Here is a 17596-nt window from a genome sequence, read left to right on the forward strand (position 1 = left end):
CGAGCTACCTTGTACATACACTCAGTTAATAATTGCAGTATCCAGACCATGAATGTCTCTACCCTGCGATAAAGTTACTTTCATTGCAATGATGTATGATCAAGTACAAAGAAATAACAGTAGTATTCTGGATTCTTCACTCATTACTCAGCCCACATCCATTATATTTGCGTTTTTAAAACGCAGTGTCTCTCTTAATTAAAAATGTTTCCCAGTTCTGATATATACTCAACACTGGAAATTCTACCACCTTTGGGAATGAACCGATTATCACACACAGTAAATCCTTAGTTTACATGTAAACATGAAGTCATAATACTTGACAGTAATATATGTTCCATTTAATTATACGTTGAGAAATTCATTGAACAAAGTGAAATTTGGAAATTAGTTGAAACTTCCCATTTCTGTGGATGGAAATGATTTAGGTGGTTCAATATATTTTGAACGAAATCAATTACGTTCATTAAAATTTTTCTTTCTTCTTGACTTTAAATTCTCTATTGAATTGTTAGCCTCCCGTTTTCTAATGTGGATAAACAACTATTTGTAGGAGCCACAGAAACGAACACACGCATATCCATCCCCAGACATTATACCGTAGGATTTAGCATGTTCCATTTGTTAGATAACCATCTAAGAGTAGTTTCCGAATCCACGGTAAGAACTGATCTGGGCGCCTTGTTTACTTCACTTTCCCTGTCTCCTTTAGCCTAACCGGCATAACCGTGGGACGTAAAACTAAAGAGTTCATTTCACTTTCCGGTGTGTACTAACACCATAGGTTCCATAGTCTGCTCGAGCGTTGGAAACCGATTATTATCGGTGAGAGACATCATTCCTAATTTTTCCAGGGATGTCTTACTTCCCTATCTTTATCTTTATACGATCAAAAACCGACAGGACTTCTTGTATTTATTCTTGAAAAATTATTTGTATTGATTTTGATATAAGTAGGAAAATATTACCAACAGTACGACAGTTATAAATAAATATCTTCTCATATAATTGTTGAACAAACTAAAAATATTAGGATTGGTTTGGCAACACTGAAGAGCAACCAACTCTCGAAGTGAGTGAACTAAGTAGAAAAACACTACGACTTGGACTGTCGATTTTAAAGTAAACGGGAAAGACGTTTTTGAATCAAATTTCAGCAAGTGAAATACTGAACATCAATTATTTTTTACGAGGTTACTTGGATATTTTAAAAATTATTTTTGTTCATGGTAACAGTACCGTGCCGTGAGGGAGTGGGGCGATGGCCTCGGGCGCCGAAGTAAAGAGACGAAAAATCGGAAGGAAATATATATATAATGGAAGGAAAAAGTAATAAAAAGTACTCAAAATCAAGGAAAAGCAGCATTTATTTTTGAAAATTTTCTTACGCTTCGCGGCTAGTCTGTCGACCTGTCATATGTACGGGGTTGTTGTATACTCCCGACCTGGGCGCTGATTTTCCACGGCACGCCACTGCATGGTAAAGAATGAACATTTATGGGGGGCTTTCAATTTCATATCAGTAATATGGAGCACGCAGGCGGAACGCTCACTTAGGAATACAAATTTTGTATAATAATGAAAAATAACAAATTGTACACACTCTTCGCGGTATATAAATATAGCAATTACTTTTCTTTTAAAATATTCTATTGGCTCTACTAATATCTTTTATGATTCAGTTATTCCTTTTACTTTAAAATAATCCTACGAAGTTTCTTCCATGTATAGGCTTCGTTACATGAGGCATCTCTAGCCCATGCATATTTAGAAATAAACAGTCGCGGACCTATTTCAATGGCTTTGTTACAGTACAATTTCTATGTTAGCTATTATACCACAATATTTTATGTTCTATTTATGCTGTTATGATTCCACGTTTCAAACATGTTTCAGTTGGGCAGATGAATGGCGATTTTGTTATATCTTTAAAATTAATCGTATGCAAAAACCTGTCTATGGTTTAAAGGTTCTAACGAATCGTGCCAATACATGAAAAATCGATATGTAAGAAGACGAATACACAGGGTGTCCCAGAAGAAAAGAACAATATTTCGAAAAAGGTAGTATGGTTCATATGAAAGCAAAGAAGTTCATATGAACATAGGTCCTAATCTCAACGGTTTGAGAGCTATAGGTTGTGAACCATTTTTTACTTCATGTTGCTTATTACACACCCAGAGGAGAGACATGATGGATTTGAAAGGTGATGGGCTTGTCTTTTCCACGGTACGCAATGTATCACAGTGGTGTCTTTGGGAGGAAAGTTACTGAAGGAAATTTGGGGATCAGTGTTACCATCCAATTCCTTTACAAAATCCTAACTTTCCCTCAATAACCTCCTTTTCAAAGACACCAATGGAAAGGTCATTCCATCACCTTTCAAATCTGCTATGTCCCACTACTGTAGAATAATTATAGGTGAACAATACGCAACATAAAATAAAAAATGGTTCACAACCTGTAGCTCTCAAACCATTGAGATTAGGACCAATGTTCATATGAACCTTTTTGCTTAGAATCACCCATGCTACCCCTTCCCAAAATATTACCCCTTCCTCCTAGGACACCCTGTATAATCATTGGTTGTTGTAATAGCAGAATTTAATTTTTTTCATCAGATCTTGAAGATTAGTCATTTCCAACTCGCCAATATATGATGTAAGAGCAGGCTTAGAACCAGGAGAAAGGAACAAGTTCAAGAAAAGGGGAGGGAAAAGTTCGACTAGTCACGATTCCACGAATAGTGTCATTATTTGCCTGTCTCCACTATCTTGTACAAGTATGAACGCCAAGTTTGCTTCCTTCTGCTTACTCTGGAAGAGATTATCTGAGAATCCGAGCAGCAAACTGTGATCGTCACGGAACATCCAGTTGCAAAATACTGCTAAAGATTGTAGTCGAATAACGATTCAACTGTTGTTACATTTGTAAAAGCTTTCGGGACATTTTCGGATTAGTCGAATAAGAACCGGTTCAGCTATTGTTATATTTGTAAAAGCTTTCGAGACATTTTCGGACTTAACATGAAGTTTGCAATGAGCTAGATTGTTAGCGTCCTGAAATAGCTTTCCTCAATCGCTGTAAAAGTCAAATTTATTTGATACATTATTATTACATGTTAAGACTTTATAGCAGTTGAAAATCCTAAAATAATTTTTGACATGTACTTTTGTTCTGATGTTCGATGTTGGATCGAACTATGTTATAGTAAAACACACTGTAAACATCAAGAACTTGTATTCAATTCCAATATGGTCAAATAAATTTAACACACAAAATTATCTTGAGTGTAAACAGTCTGCTAGCAGTTTGTGTGTTTCGTTCACGAAGGAAATTTACAACAATCATGGCCGAACGTTTCACGGAGATAACTTTTTAACATACGCTATTACCAAATTTATATGTTTTGTTACGATGAAAGTCCTGTCACTTTACAAAGATCTGTTTTTACTTCCCCGTCTGGCAAACACAGTTCAGAAAAATCTAATTCAATCAGATTCTCGTATTTGTTTAATATGACAAATTCTTTGACAACGAATTTACCCACGCATCCTCTCGCTCACACGCGCATACACACACTACTTCGCTCATTCATAGCAAAACAATATTAATAACGCTTTTTCAAATGTTGTTTTCTGTTTTGAGAACACTTCAAGATAACTTAATTTCCAGTAAAATACGTATGGTTCACTTTCTGGTAATCTTATGCGTATTCGATGCCCATTCCAATACTCCGGTATGGATGAATAACAGTCATATCTTCATGTAAATCGAGTGAGTATAGACAGATCGAAAATGTACACCATCCTATCCAGCGTCACTAGAAAGGTGAGAAGATAAAAGCATCGATCACAACCTGATCATTTTAATTCTCAACTTTCGTTTCCTAGTTTTAAATTTCACTTTTACCGATACGCAACTATTGAAGGAAAAAATCAGAAAACAGCTTGTACGAAATTAATTTTAGGTGTTTTTTGCTAGTAGGATAACTTCGAAGTTCTTTGAATTAATTTGCTTGAATACGCATTGTCACAGCATCTTAATTACGTATTCGCATCAAATTTTTGTTTCAGTTTTGTTTAACTGAACTACAGATGAACTAAAAATAGGAAATCCTTACCTCTTTATTGTTAACTCATTAACAGCCAACAACTTCTGCTAATACAAAATATTACATTAAAAGAGAAAGCAATTAAGTTTTCTTAATGTTATTCGGCTATATTTATGATGCATTTATCCTATATGGAACAAGTGGGAAGAATCTCAGAATATGGATGAAGTTTAACTATCGTTCATGAAGTGTTACAATCGCTTCAAAAATAACACAACACTACGTGAAGGGAAAATAGATCATGTTAATTTCCCAGTTCTAACCGCAAATTCCATTAAATTTCTAAAATTAATTAAATAACACACTTATACATGATGACCGATAACGGTATCGCTATTGTAACACTTCACAGAAAATGTACAGCCAAGGTGAACACATACCACCTCGCTTCAAATGGCTTTCTATCAACATTCGTATGTAGGACTGAAATAATTTAAAAGCAAGAGATATAAAATTGGTGCTCTGATATTAATTTGAAATAAATGTTTGACGATAAGAAGTCGTCTTTGCTTTCAACGGTGCCACAAATAAGAATACAAATTTTCTTAAGAGCTCTTTTAAGCACGACTGTACTACGTTACATATTTTCAATAGAAGAAATAATAATAACTGGATCGGTGCATAGCCATTTCCAAGGTATTTCGTAACTCCTGCTTCGGTTTAAAAAAAATAAACATTCGTACAAGTGACCTGATGTAACATGAATGAAGGTGCCACAAATATTACAATTAATCATCAATTTTAAGGGTTACCTGCACCAATTTATTTCCTTCTTTTAATGTTTGCCAATTTCAACAGTTAATTTTCCACATGAATTCAATTACCAGTTAAAAAAATGGTCAAACCCATGCCTTCAATGGACAAAATACAAAACAAAAGGAATTCACTGAATCTTATACAAGAGAACAAATTAGAACAATATATTTGTTTAAAGAAACAATATTGACTGTCTGAATAACTTTATTATTAATGCAGTTCAGGTCACTAATAAATGTTTTTGTACTGGTAACTAAAGTTGTGAACATCTTTTTTTGTTGCCTTAAACGTCCGAAAGTAAAGTATGAACATAGAAATTATTACTTTTTTTTTTCCACGATTAGCAGTAAACACTTTCACCACAGTTCTTACAATGCAAACACCTACTTCACCATTACCTAAAACAGACTACCTAATGTAGTACATCTTATAATCTACTATCGAGAGAATAAACTTACAGTGCCCCATTTGTAAATGAGATTGTGATGCTGCCTCCGTTTTTTTTTATTCCTTTTTTTTTTTTTCCAAATCTCCATTTCCAGAGCTGTATTAAAATAATAATAATAATAAAAGAATTTACTTTCTAAAAAGCACATGATCTTTTTTAAAATCAACTTTTGGATTTGTTTTCTTTTTCTTTTACGATATGCAGCAAATGCATATCTAATCCTACCACGTACGTCTGTAACAGTATAAAAATAATCTATACATGTATGTGATCTATAAATCGTTATTTTTCGTCAACTTTTTAAAGTTTAAACCTTTTATTCTTTTTATTTTATTTCGCTTGTCAAAACTGTGAAACAGATCTATATTCCAAGACTATCACTTAAACGAGAAAATTCATACAGACATTGTATGGTACAACATCCAATCATTCATGTCTTTTATATGTATATATTACATATATGCATATATATATATATAAAGAAAAAACATCAAACTGTTTAAGGTGAATTGATTTTTGTGATGTATTTCAAGACATCGATTGTTTTGTTTTAAACTTTATTTAGGGAAACATGGCACATACTACAATGTCTGCTGATCTACATAAAATACATTCTACAAGTTTTTAAAAAACGAGGCTTCATCAGCGAACAGCTATTCAGACACATGCAATGTGTACATTTGGGTTTGAATTAAAAAGTTCTTTTTGTGTACATGTGTATATTTTATATATATATCTTCTATATATACGTGTGTGTTTGTGTCTGTATGTGTGGGACCTCTCTCTCTCACTCTCTCTCCCTTACTCTCCCTCTCGCTCACAACCTAAGTTCTTTCATCTTTTCCTACACAGTGGCAACAACTGTAATCCTATTAAATATACAAGTCATATGACTCCAATTAGAAACAAACCCCAATGTACATACATTAAGAGTGTGCTGAGTTTAAATTAATTTTGTTGTACCCACATCTTATTACAGTCCAAATATGATATATATATATAAAAGGTATAACTTTTCTTACACATATATATATATATAATAATTTCTTTTTTGTCCTTGATTTCACTGTAATACGCATAAAACAGAACAATAAAAAATATCATTCACACACTGTCAAAAGTGGACACTGGAAACAGGTTGCAACTTACGAAATTCATTAATATGTTCGAATACTTCCGATACAGTACCGAACTTTATTTTTAGAATTCATCAATTTTCTTATTATTATTATTTTATTGGATTCAGGCCATGATTTAACCAGTAAACCTAAGGGAAAAAGCATCTGAAAGATAGTATACAAAGCACCTTACAAGTTTAAATTACCAAAAAATACATAAACTAGTTATTAAATTTAAAACATTATAAAGCTCTTTAAATACAACCGCAGAAAAAAAACTTTTCTTCGCTTGAACAGATAATCGAAATTTTTATTTGTATTGTAAGAATATGACTTATTAAAAAATTGTATGCCCATTGAACCTATCAAAATATTGTTATTAATACTATTATTGAGGATAATGCTCATTTTCTGTTGACACCAACACAACAAACAATTTTTTTTTTCGTAGCAAGACAACATAATGCTACTTGAAACATTATCAGTTAAAGTACATCCAGTGTGACACAAGAGTCCAATGAAAATTGCCATCACGGCAGAAAACGACGACAATAACAATATCAAATCCTACATGGATGTCATGTCACCAATGTCTGCACAAAACTCAATGCGTGCTACATGGACACAAAACTCTTGGGGAGTTTCCTCTTTCTTTTATATCTTTATATACTTTTTCGTTAACTGTCAACTAGCCACCTTACAAGAACCTTTTTTTCTATTTTATATAATTTTTGTTTACTTTCTTACAGCACATAAAAAAATGTGCTGAAGCGTTTTATAGTTCATGTTTATGATCAGTCACTCTGCACACTTCCTTATAATACAAAACTCCTAAGATCTGTAGCAAAGAGGTACAAATGAAGTAATGAGTGGCAGGGTGGTTTGTTTTGCTACTGTTCCTGTTAAAAGACAGTTTGAGAAGGTAGGCTAACTTCTCACCACAGTTTCTGCAATAAACCGACATTGGGTTTCCTGTGCAATCGATACTTTTATTTTGTTTTGTATGTCATGAAGAACTACACGTCTTATGCTTTCTTTCCAGGTTTCTTTTTCCCTTTGCTGACAGTAACTGCTCGTCTCTCCTTGGTCCTCGTTACAGGTGGTGTTTTCTGAGGAGTTCTCGAACCTACGAATAATAATAGTTGAAAACATTAATTATACATACGTGTACAACTGTAAAATTACTGTATTCTTTTTACTCTGATGAATCATACATCACCTGTTAGCAAAGGCAGGTTTAAAAGCAGGCCCGGATCGCCTTTCTTAAAATGAAAGCTTTGCTTCGTAAGTGATGTGTATTTTAGTCTGAATTTCAACAGAAAAGTACGTCTGATTATTATCTATTCTCAATTTCTGCTACGAATTTACATTCATCTCAGTACGAAAATACTTCGAAATGATGCTGCATGAAGTAAATTCGATTGTAGCTAAAGAGAAATGCATTCGTAACTTTTAATTCGGAATAATGGTGATATCTTTCATACGAAGTTTTCCCTCCCCCATGTTACTATATATTACAGGTTGTTCTGTTGACTGGTTTGAGGTTAACATTCCATTTCAGTACGAAGGTTATATGAGAAACGACCAATTGCTTAATGCATTTGAACCTCTACTCGGATTTGTATCCGAAATCAATATCCCACCGGGAACTGAATCCGCGAACCATAATCATACAAGGCACTTTTGTTTGCTACTTGGTCACGAAGTAACACACAAACGGTATTGTGTTTTTCAAAAATATGATAATGGTCCCCGAGAAAGTCTTCGAGACACCAAGACTAAGACAGAATCAATCATCATTCTGGCATTTATAAATCAAGAAAAACTTTACTCAAGGAGGCCGTGCACATTACAGTATCCTACTGGATGATTTAATCCCTGATTTCATTATTCCCTTGAATTTACTTTGCGAAACATCGGACTACTTTCATATCTATCAATACGAATATATTACATCGAAGCCAACTTCGGTTTTATGTAAAGTTCCATAAAGAGTTCATTTATTATTATTATTATTATTATTATTATTATTATTATTATTATTATTATTATTGGTTTTCTCTTTCTCTCTACTGCTTCGAAATATTTTACAACTACGACTAGCTAGTATTAAAGAAGTGGAGTAGTCGCAAACTTAGAAAGCTCCACATCGCATACCTTTTCAACAACTTGTGAGGAAGAACAATATAATATACGATTTTCCACTTTATATCCTAATATATTGTTTCTAGATACGGAATATTTTCAAAGGAAAAGATATGATGACTGAGTAAAACAAGAAAGAAAAAAAATGATAGTGGAGAGGGAACGGAGGCGCTTATTACAAGAAATGTACATAAACGACAGCGCCTGTCACTCGAAAGGTTGTGCGAAGAAATGATGACAAGCTGCTTACTTACGTTTTCTATATTAAATTGAAGTTTACCGCCTGTTTTAGCACCAAGGCTATATGAGACGTTCGTGACGAAGACAAATAGCTTAGTTGCTGACGTTTCCATTACACCCCAATAAAGACATAAATAAATAAATAAATCAACGATATATGACACATGGATCTGCAATTTAAGGTGGAATCCAAACCATCGTAGTGCATTCAGATTTCAAGGCTCTTCCGCAAGGACTTGCTGCACCAAGGGCGCATGCTATCCATTAGACCACCGGGTAAAATCTGTATTGGAGTTTGTTGTATCACTTTAATGACTAATAACTGGTTCATTATTTACACGCATGTCAACATCAAATAATTAAAAATATTTCTCTAAAAATTAAACACAAAATTTAAAATCGCACATATTCAAAATATGGTATATCCATACTTACTTTTTAACCTGGTTGATTTCTGAGCTGTGTTGTTGTTTGGCACCGTTTCTGCCTTTTTGCTTGGTGACGATGCCCCTCTAAGCTTCTTCTCTGGCTGAGGTTTCTCTTCCTTGTCTTCAGATGCCTCTGGCTTTCTCTTGTTAGCTTCTTTTGATCTTTCTTTCGGCTTTTCCTCTTTCTTTTGCTTCTCGGGGGCTTTCTCCGGACTTTTTGTTTTATCAGCTTTCTGCTCTTCGTCTGCCTCTTTCTCTTTCGCGGGCTTTTCTTTGTCTGGCTTTGCGTCACTTTTGCTTTCTGCTTTGTCTTCTGTCTTCTCTTCAGTTTTCTCCTCCCCTTGTTCCTCCTTTGTGCTCTTCTTCACTGCTTTTCTCTTTTTCAATTGTGCTTCATCCTTATATAATGACAAGTCCACTAAAGCAAAATACACGAAAAATATATTAAACAACTATAAAATATCTACATGATGCAGTAACAACTACAAGGTAATACATAAAACTTATTTTAATAAGGCAAGGTAAATGATACCTGACCAAGATTTCCAATTTATCGCTTCTGTAGACATGTTCAAAATAATTAAAACTTGATACCCTGCTTCCTAGAAAAAGGTCTTTATCAGTCAGCATAGAAAACGTGTTTAGAAAGAGACTTTCTATAAAATATTCGAAGGTAAAGAATATATATGCATATAGATGTTGCAATTCTACTTTGATATAAGGATAAAGACATTTTGGAAAAAAGATTTGTTCAATTTCTCGATTTTGTATCAAAGATGTAAAAAAGTGTCAGTAAAACGTTTTTTTACACATATTTAATCTCTTCCATCGGTAGTGTAATTGAAGTCTACATTTCTGATGTTCCATAATTAATGACACACAGTAAGGCAACATTTTATTAATAGCAAGATATGAAACACCTTAATACACTTGCCACGTGATGTGCAGTTTTCACACAATCGACAGACGTACTTAGAAAGTGTGGACTGAATACATAGTTTATGTCCTCTAAATAAAAGATTATTTCAGGTCTATTTTAATATGATTGTACTTAGAAAAAAGCTATCATTTTATATATGTGTCCTATTACGTATCAAATTGATTTAAATCTGAACATATGAGGCATTACTTGAAAGATTTACTTAGTGGCTATGTTCGCAGGCCTCCCAGCAGGACATTGAAAAAATATAGGACAGTTTGGTTTATACAACAGAATATTATGCTCTGAAGCACAAATAAATAAGTAAATAAAGATTAATACAGAATAAAAGTATATATAACCTTTTCCATTTTAAACTTAATAGACCTGCTGTATTGTTTTGGAAAAAAGAAACTGATTGAAATAAACGATTTACTGATTAAAGAAAAATGATCAACGTATTTCCCTCTCAAATAAACAATGTAAAAGAATTTCATTCATCATAGCTCTGCAAATTGTATATACATTTCTAACAACTGTTATACAACATAAATTTCAGGCCTTTTCCAGTTCATAAATAATTTCCAGGATTTATCTTTTTTCTGCTTTCCATGACTTTTCCCGGGCGTTTTCACAACACACTTTTATTTCCAAGTTTTCCAGGACGCGTGGGAACCCTGCATATTATATACAGCAATATTGGAAAGCGCTGGGAAAGTTGCTGCATACCAACACACCTCAATGGCCAGTCAATACTGCTGAAAGAAAATGCTGATACAGCTTGCGTTATAAGAAACTGGAGCATAGCAAGGTTCCGCAGTTAAGCTTCGCTGGGGAAGAACAAACACATAGGGAACAAAGAAAAAAAGAGTGGACATGGGAGGATAGGAAAAAGGAAATTAAAAAAAAAAAAAAATAATAGTGAGAATTAGTGACTAATCCTCGGGAAAAAATGCTAAGACACATTTAGCATATTGCTAATATGTAGCAATTAGGGATGGCCAGATCCGGATATTTTTGGATCCGGATAAGAAATTTCGGATCTTGGATCCGGATTCGAAACTCCGTGTCAGAAAATTCGGGTGTTCCGAATAAGCAAAATTTTCGAAATTATTGACAAAGTGATTTTTATTCCTATGCTTAAAATAAGATTTCAAGACACTTTTGGTATCTGATCGTGTGACAGCCTTGCGTTCTCTTCATTCTGTTGATATTTGGTTTTCGTGCCTTAATATCTCACAATTACTCCAAATTTAATTGAGTAAAACTGTCAACTTTGATGAGAGCAATCTCATTGTCAGATTCGATTCTAGTGGAAAAAATTGTCCTTTGTTTTCTGTAACACTAGTCAAATGCTGGGATTAAACCTTAGTCTCAAGCCCAAGCTTCTTCATTAGGCTCAGGCTGCTTACTTTTCTAATTCTTTCTGAGTTATTGTGGTCACTGAATGAGGCCATTTCCTAGTCGTGATGGGCTAGGCCATTGCTAATAGAACAGCCCATAAAATATAGATAAAATCAAATTAAGGAGCAACTTCCTTTTCTTGTTCTTGATGAGCTTTTTTTTTTTTTCTTTCTTTAAAAATACGTTTCTTTGTGACCGTACCACTCCAGTTAGAATTAAGAATTGTAGTAAAGTTCTAAATGGCAATTAATGTATGAAAATCAATGTATTAATGTACTGTATGTGTACACAAAATACCATATGGAGCCTCGAGCAGTAACATGTATCTTTGTAATTAGTAATCCACTACTATTAACTCTGCATAGGTTGTATAAGGAGCTATATCATTCATGTAAACACATAGGCGGATCCAGGGGGAGGACGAAAAGTCGTTCGCCCCTACCCAGCGCCACCATTAACAGTGTACTTTAGTAGTAATTTGTGGCAATTTCAGATCATCTAAGTAATTTTTCACTGCTAGCATCCCCAACCGCTCCCTAAGAATCCATCCGCCCCCTCCAAGAGTCCGTTCTGGATTTGCCCCTGCGTAAACATAATATACAACTCATTCAAGAGTACATTTTGGTGGCTTTATAAAATTTTTATTTTAAAGGATTGTCATTTCTCGTGGCTACTTATGCAATTTTGTCCACAGGCATACATGCAATTTCCAGTCATTACGCAAATACATTTATATACTTAATAGACCTCGGCTAGTTGGGGGCTTCGCCACTAGACCCCCGTTACTAGGGCCTCGCACCACAAAAGCCTCTAATCATAATCAATTTAAAAAGAAATGTCTGGGGATTTGCCCTTAGACCCTCTGATATCTCATTTGATCGGCCTATGACCTCGTACCTCGTAAACCTACAACCATACCGAATCTCAAATATCAAGTTGTGTGTAATAACATTCCGGTATCCCGAGATACACCGAATTTCAGTGCGAATAAATGGGGGCTTTCCCCCCAGTACACACGTTTGCTCGGTTTACGGCCTCGCACATCATACGCCTGCAAACATAACGAATTTTTAAGGGGGCACGGTGGCTCAGTGGTAGAGCGTTCACCTCCGGTGCTTGGGGTTCCTGGTTCGATCCCAGCTCGCGCCGTGTGGACTTTGTGGCGGACAAACAACGTGCTCATGGGTTTTCTCGGAGTTTTCCCGTTTCCTCCCACTTTCTTCATTCCATCATTTCATTTATTTCTTATAATCACCGTCTCCTTTAGCCTAACCGGCATAAGTGTGGGACGTAAAACTCAAGGATTTCATTTCATAACGAATTTTTGTTCAAATAAATGTTTCATTTCTCTAACATTCCAGTATTCCGAGATATAAAAGTCTTTTCTCCCCGCCCCTTTTCTTCCCTTCTAAGACATACATCAAAAAACGCTTAAGTACACACCTAATTATTTCAAATGAAAAGTCCAAATACTAAATTCTATGCTCCTAACCTTCAGAGGTTCCCAGATATCGACATGTTATTCGCGATTATAGGCGATGAACACTTGCAGAATTAAAAGCGCAAACAGGGATTCCGGTAAAGACAGTGCACTGCATTTTACCAGAAGACCTGAATATACGGCGATAACATTTAAGTGAGATACGGAAGTGGACTCGCTACGAAACATGTCGCATTAATCTGGAGTATTTCAGGAAGAGAGGGATGCCATGTTGAAACGCATAATTGTAGTTGATGAACACGGTACGTACGTATGAATTCAAACAAACAGTCCAGTGAATGGCGTTCTCTAGGGTCACTGCGGAAACACAAAGTTTCAATAAACCCTTTCACTAACAAAGCTCATCGTCATTCGGAAGTATGACAGTCAAGGTGTTCTTGTGTGCCATCCAGTGCGTGAGGGGAACACTGTAAATGCGTATCGTTACTGCAGTATGTACCAAACGATTGGAATTTTTGAACAACCCCCTTAGCTTACACGATAACGCAACAGCACACAGAGCAGATAGTGTCATCTTTCACATCGATTGGGATGGGGAGTTCTTCCACACCTGCTCTTTTCTCCTGACCTTAGTTCACCCGATTAAGATCTGATTCCCAAAGTGAAACGTTTTGCTAACAAACCAGACATTGTGACAGTATTTCGACGCAACGTCGCTCAACGTTAGCGCTTCACATAAAGTAGATGGTATTCAACGCCTTCCTCATCACTGGCAACGTACCATCGATGAACCTGAAGACTACTTCGAAGGTTGCTAAACATCCAAAGTGATAACATGCAAGACTTGTACTGTGTACGACTGTGAAGTCTGTATAAGTAGTTTTTTGTAATCGTTGCTCATACGATTATAAACTAATGTTGTCCAGTTGTGTGTTTTGGTTGTTCCTCAAGAGGGCCTCCTTCATCCAACCTTCCTCTGGTAAGACCATTTGATGGACCATGCCATACGCTTTCCAACGTGTATCTTCACTCTGACATGTTATACCCCATTCTAAGGGGAAAAAAATAGTTGCCATCACTCGTGACTTAATTCTTGTATATACTTTATTTTACTACAGTCATGATTTATTGGTAAATCCAACATCCTAAAACCACCAAAGTATTCCCGAAACCATTTTAGTATGCAAACTTGGAACTGTCAGTTCCTACTACTCAGACAAACAGACTTTCCAATATCAAAAAACAAGTTATAAAAGAAAAAAGGTTTTGTGACTCTTGGTTAGTTACAAAGAATTAGCTGAAAAACTATATCGGCCAAATATATGTTCTTTTCTTACCAACGACAATCATAAAACGCAATATATTACCCAGTCTTCTGAAGTTTGGTAAAGTTACTCAGGCTTCCTACTGATAAGAACTACCTGCATCCCTGGTTACTGATCTGTTGCAGACTATTAGGATACTGTTAAAATGCATTTTATGTTCCGAAAAGATGAGAAGAACGAGTATATATATACATTGCAAGGATCCCCACATCACAACAGACGCACGTGTCAACTCAATACGTGCTATTATTTATAAACAACATAGCAAACAGCAAGCCAACGCAGAGGAACACCGAGGAACGCCGAAAGCAGACGGACCTCACGGAAGGACCCGAAGAGGACAAATAAAAGGAGGAACACCGAGGGACCCAGCATCAGTCGTCCAACTAATCAAATCACCTACACCGCCCTGAGGTCGCACTGGACTAGGGGTACACCCATCCTTCCCGAGGTCGCACTGGACTACGGATCCTCTCAACAACAAAGCCTTACGAAGCTGCCTTGAGCTGAGGGGGCTATCCTTTCAAACTCACCGAACCGGCAGGTGCCTTGGAGACTGCTTTGAGAGAAGGGGCACCGTGCAAAACACCTATACTCCTCTACTTGGACATTAACGAGGAAACATTATTCTCTTTGTAATCAAAGACGTTTTGTATTTATCAAATTTTATAATAAAATTGGTGAAGGGACAAATCTCGGACCATTATTGACTCTACCAAAATCATTACATGGTGATAGGCACCGGAGTTTTGTACGGGACGCTCTTTTTATTAACTTTTTTAACAGGCACAAGGTCAGTATCAGAATCTATTTTATCTAAGTTTTACTATCAAAATTCTAAATTTAATTATCAAATTTTTCTCTCTTCCTTTCCTTAAGTGCGATTTATGCCGGCAACTAGATCGGGTAAACAGACATATAGATCAGGAGAGAATAACACAAATATGACAGAGGGTGCATCCAATTTATCCTTTAATATGCCACCCTTAACGAAGGATGCGGGACACATCCACGAAAATCCGGACAGGTTTTTTTTATGATATTCGACCATATGGCAGCAATGCAGGCATGGTCACCTGGCTAAGAAAAAGGAAATTTTACCTATATATTTACAAGACACGGCACTAGATCTCGTATTACAGCTTAAAAATCAAAATCAATTTGATACAATGACTTATGACAATCTAAAATCTAACTTAGTAGCTTTATGTAGACCAAAGGTTCCATCGTATAAAGCAGAGCAGGAATTATTCGAGGTACAACAAGGAATGGACGAGCCAATAGACTCGTACTTTTTACGTAAACTTCGAGCAATAAGGCAATTATTACCGGAAGCAACTGAAGAACAAAAGATCCACCATTTATCTTTGGGTTTGCAGAGGGATTTCCTTAATAAGATAGCATTAGAAAGGTTTGCAACGGTAGAAGCGCTACAGAATAAATTAAACACACTGGAAGCAGCTAATGACCTTTTAAGGAAAAGAGAACACGCAGAGCTATCACAAAAATTACATATGTTATACAGCCAGAATAATATACTTAACCTGCATAATACATCCTATGGCCTATCAACCGAACCAAAATCAATATATACTGGACAACAGTCATACCATCATAACTATCCTGTGCAGATGCAACCTGTTACACAACCAATGAACAGCTATATACCTGGATGTCAACAACAAAATAATCTTTCCATGGCAATTCCTCAACCCAACTCTCAAGAAACTCAAACCTCAAGCCAGGTACCTAAGACCGTTCCCCACCAAGAGCAAAATCCTCCACAAAGTGACCTCTCTACCTTGGCCAATAAAATGGCAGAATTGTCGCTGGTGATAGCCCAGACGAATTATAAAAGTCATCAGAGGAATAGGAACCAGGGCAACGGAAGGAGAAACAATAAATAATAATGGGAAGAAAAAACAGGAACAACCCCGGAATAATCAACAGGCGGCTCCCACGGAAGATCAAATATAGGTGTGTGCAATATGCCGGAAGCGGGGCCATGGGGCATCTACTTGCTACAAGCGTTAAAAAAAAAAAAAAAAAAAAAACGCATAAGGCAGCCCCTTGACAAGGGGGCCGATAGTTACCATCACACGGAACGAGGAGACCTAAAAGAAACTGACACAAACTACGAAATTCCTGTAATAAACGTACAATCAGGACAATTGGCAGAAAGATGGGAGAATATTGCATTAGAGGACGAAAATAACAGGTCGCATTTAACAATTAAAACTAAATTAGGCCTTCAGAATGCGATAATTGATACAGGGAGTACTGTTTCCCTATGGCCCACCCAAATCGTTCCCCCTGGAACAAATATAATTCCATTTCAGACAATAATAAAAGGAATTTCAGGCAATAACATTCATTTGAACCAAATAGCATTAATAAAATTTAAAATAGGTCAGACAACATTCACTCATTACTTTAGAGTAATTGACAAGACAATGCCAATAATAATAGGAATCGATTTTCTCCAACGTTCGCATTCCACCATTGATTTAAACAGGAACACAAGCTCGATTTTTTAAACGACCGAGGAAACCGCAGTTACCAGTTCAAAGTACAGAGAATACATTGTCAGCTTTAACGACTCAGATAGTATCGCAGACGGATCACAATTGTTTATACCTGACTAAGCAAATAACTTTGCCTCAAAGATCGCATACATACGTACAAGTAGCAGGAAAGAAAAAAATAGCTGACAGAGAATTCCTATATGTATCATTGCTTCCTAGACTACGTGAGAAACATAATTTAAATGCCCTCGATCAAAAGATAGAAACAAGCAAACTGATAATGTTAATTTCAAACCCAAATGGCAAGAGCGTAACTATAAAGAGGAACACGCCAGTGGCGGTTCTTGAGAAAGGGCAGGAAATCTCTTTTAACGCCCTAGAAGAACCCGATTTCTTTGAAAAGGCACACCAATTTAAGACAAAAGAGGAAACAGAAGAACGTTTAAAGTACACAAAAACACTTTTCAATAAAGAACTTTTTGACGTCAATCCCGAATTGGACAGAAAACAAAAGCAAGCAGTTTATGACTTGTTATTTAAATATAGAGACGTTTTTACATATGCACCTGATGACATTGGATATTTTAGGGGATACGTTCATAAAATCAGACACGATTTTCGAGCATCACCCAAGAAGACCCACATTGGCTATCAGGAACTTAATGTATTAGGACACCTTGTTAGTGGGGAATCCATTAAAATATTCCCAAAGATAGCTAAAAAGATACGAAAT

At 35.8% G+C, this 17596-nt stretch overlaps 1 protein-coding gene across 2 annotated transcripts in view; it reads right to left on the reverse strand.

Moving 5' to 3' along the window:
* Positions 1 to 4853: 4853 nt before the first annotated feature.
* The window catches only part of LOC145686050 (uncharacterized), a 55811-nt gene continuing 43068 nt past the window's right edge, over positions 4854 to 17596 (reverse strand). For both annotated transcript variants that reach the window (XM_081758932.1, XM_081758934.1), the window contains exons 7-8: positions 9257 to 9667; positions 4854 to 7562 (exon numbers count right to left, since the gene is read on the reverse strand). In XM_081758932.1, coding sequence (XP_081615058.1) covers positions 7462 to 7562; positions 9257 to 9667 — 512 coding nt within the window. In that variant the 3' untranslated portion in view covers positions 4854 to 7461. The remainder of the gene's footprint in view (positions 7563 to 9256; positions 9668 to 17596) is intronic.

This window comes from Thermobia domestica, chromosome 5, assembly GCF_964235325.1.
Source record: "Thermobia domestica chromosome 5, izTheDome1.hap1.1, whole genome shotgun sequence".
NCBI lineage: Eukaryota > Metazoa > Arthropoda > Insecta > Zygentoma > Lepismatidae > Thermobia > Thermobia domestica.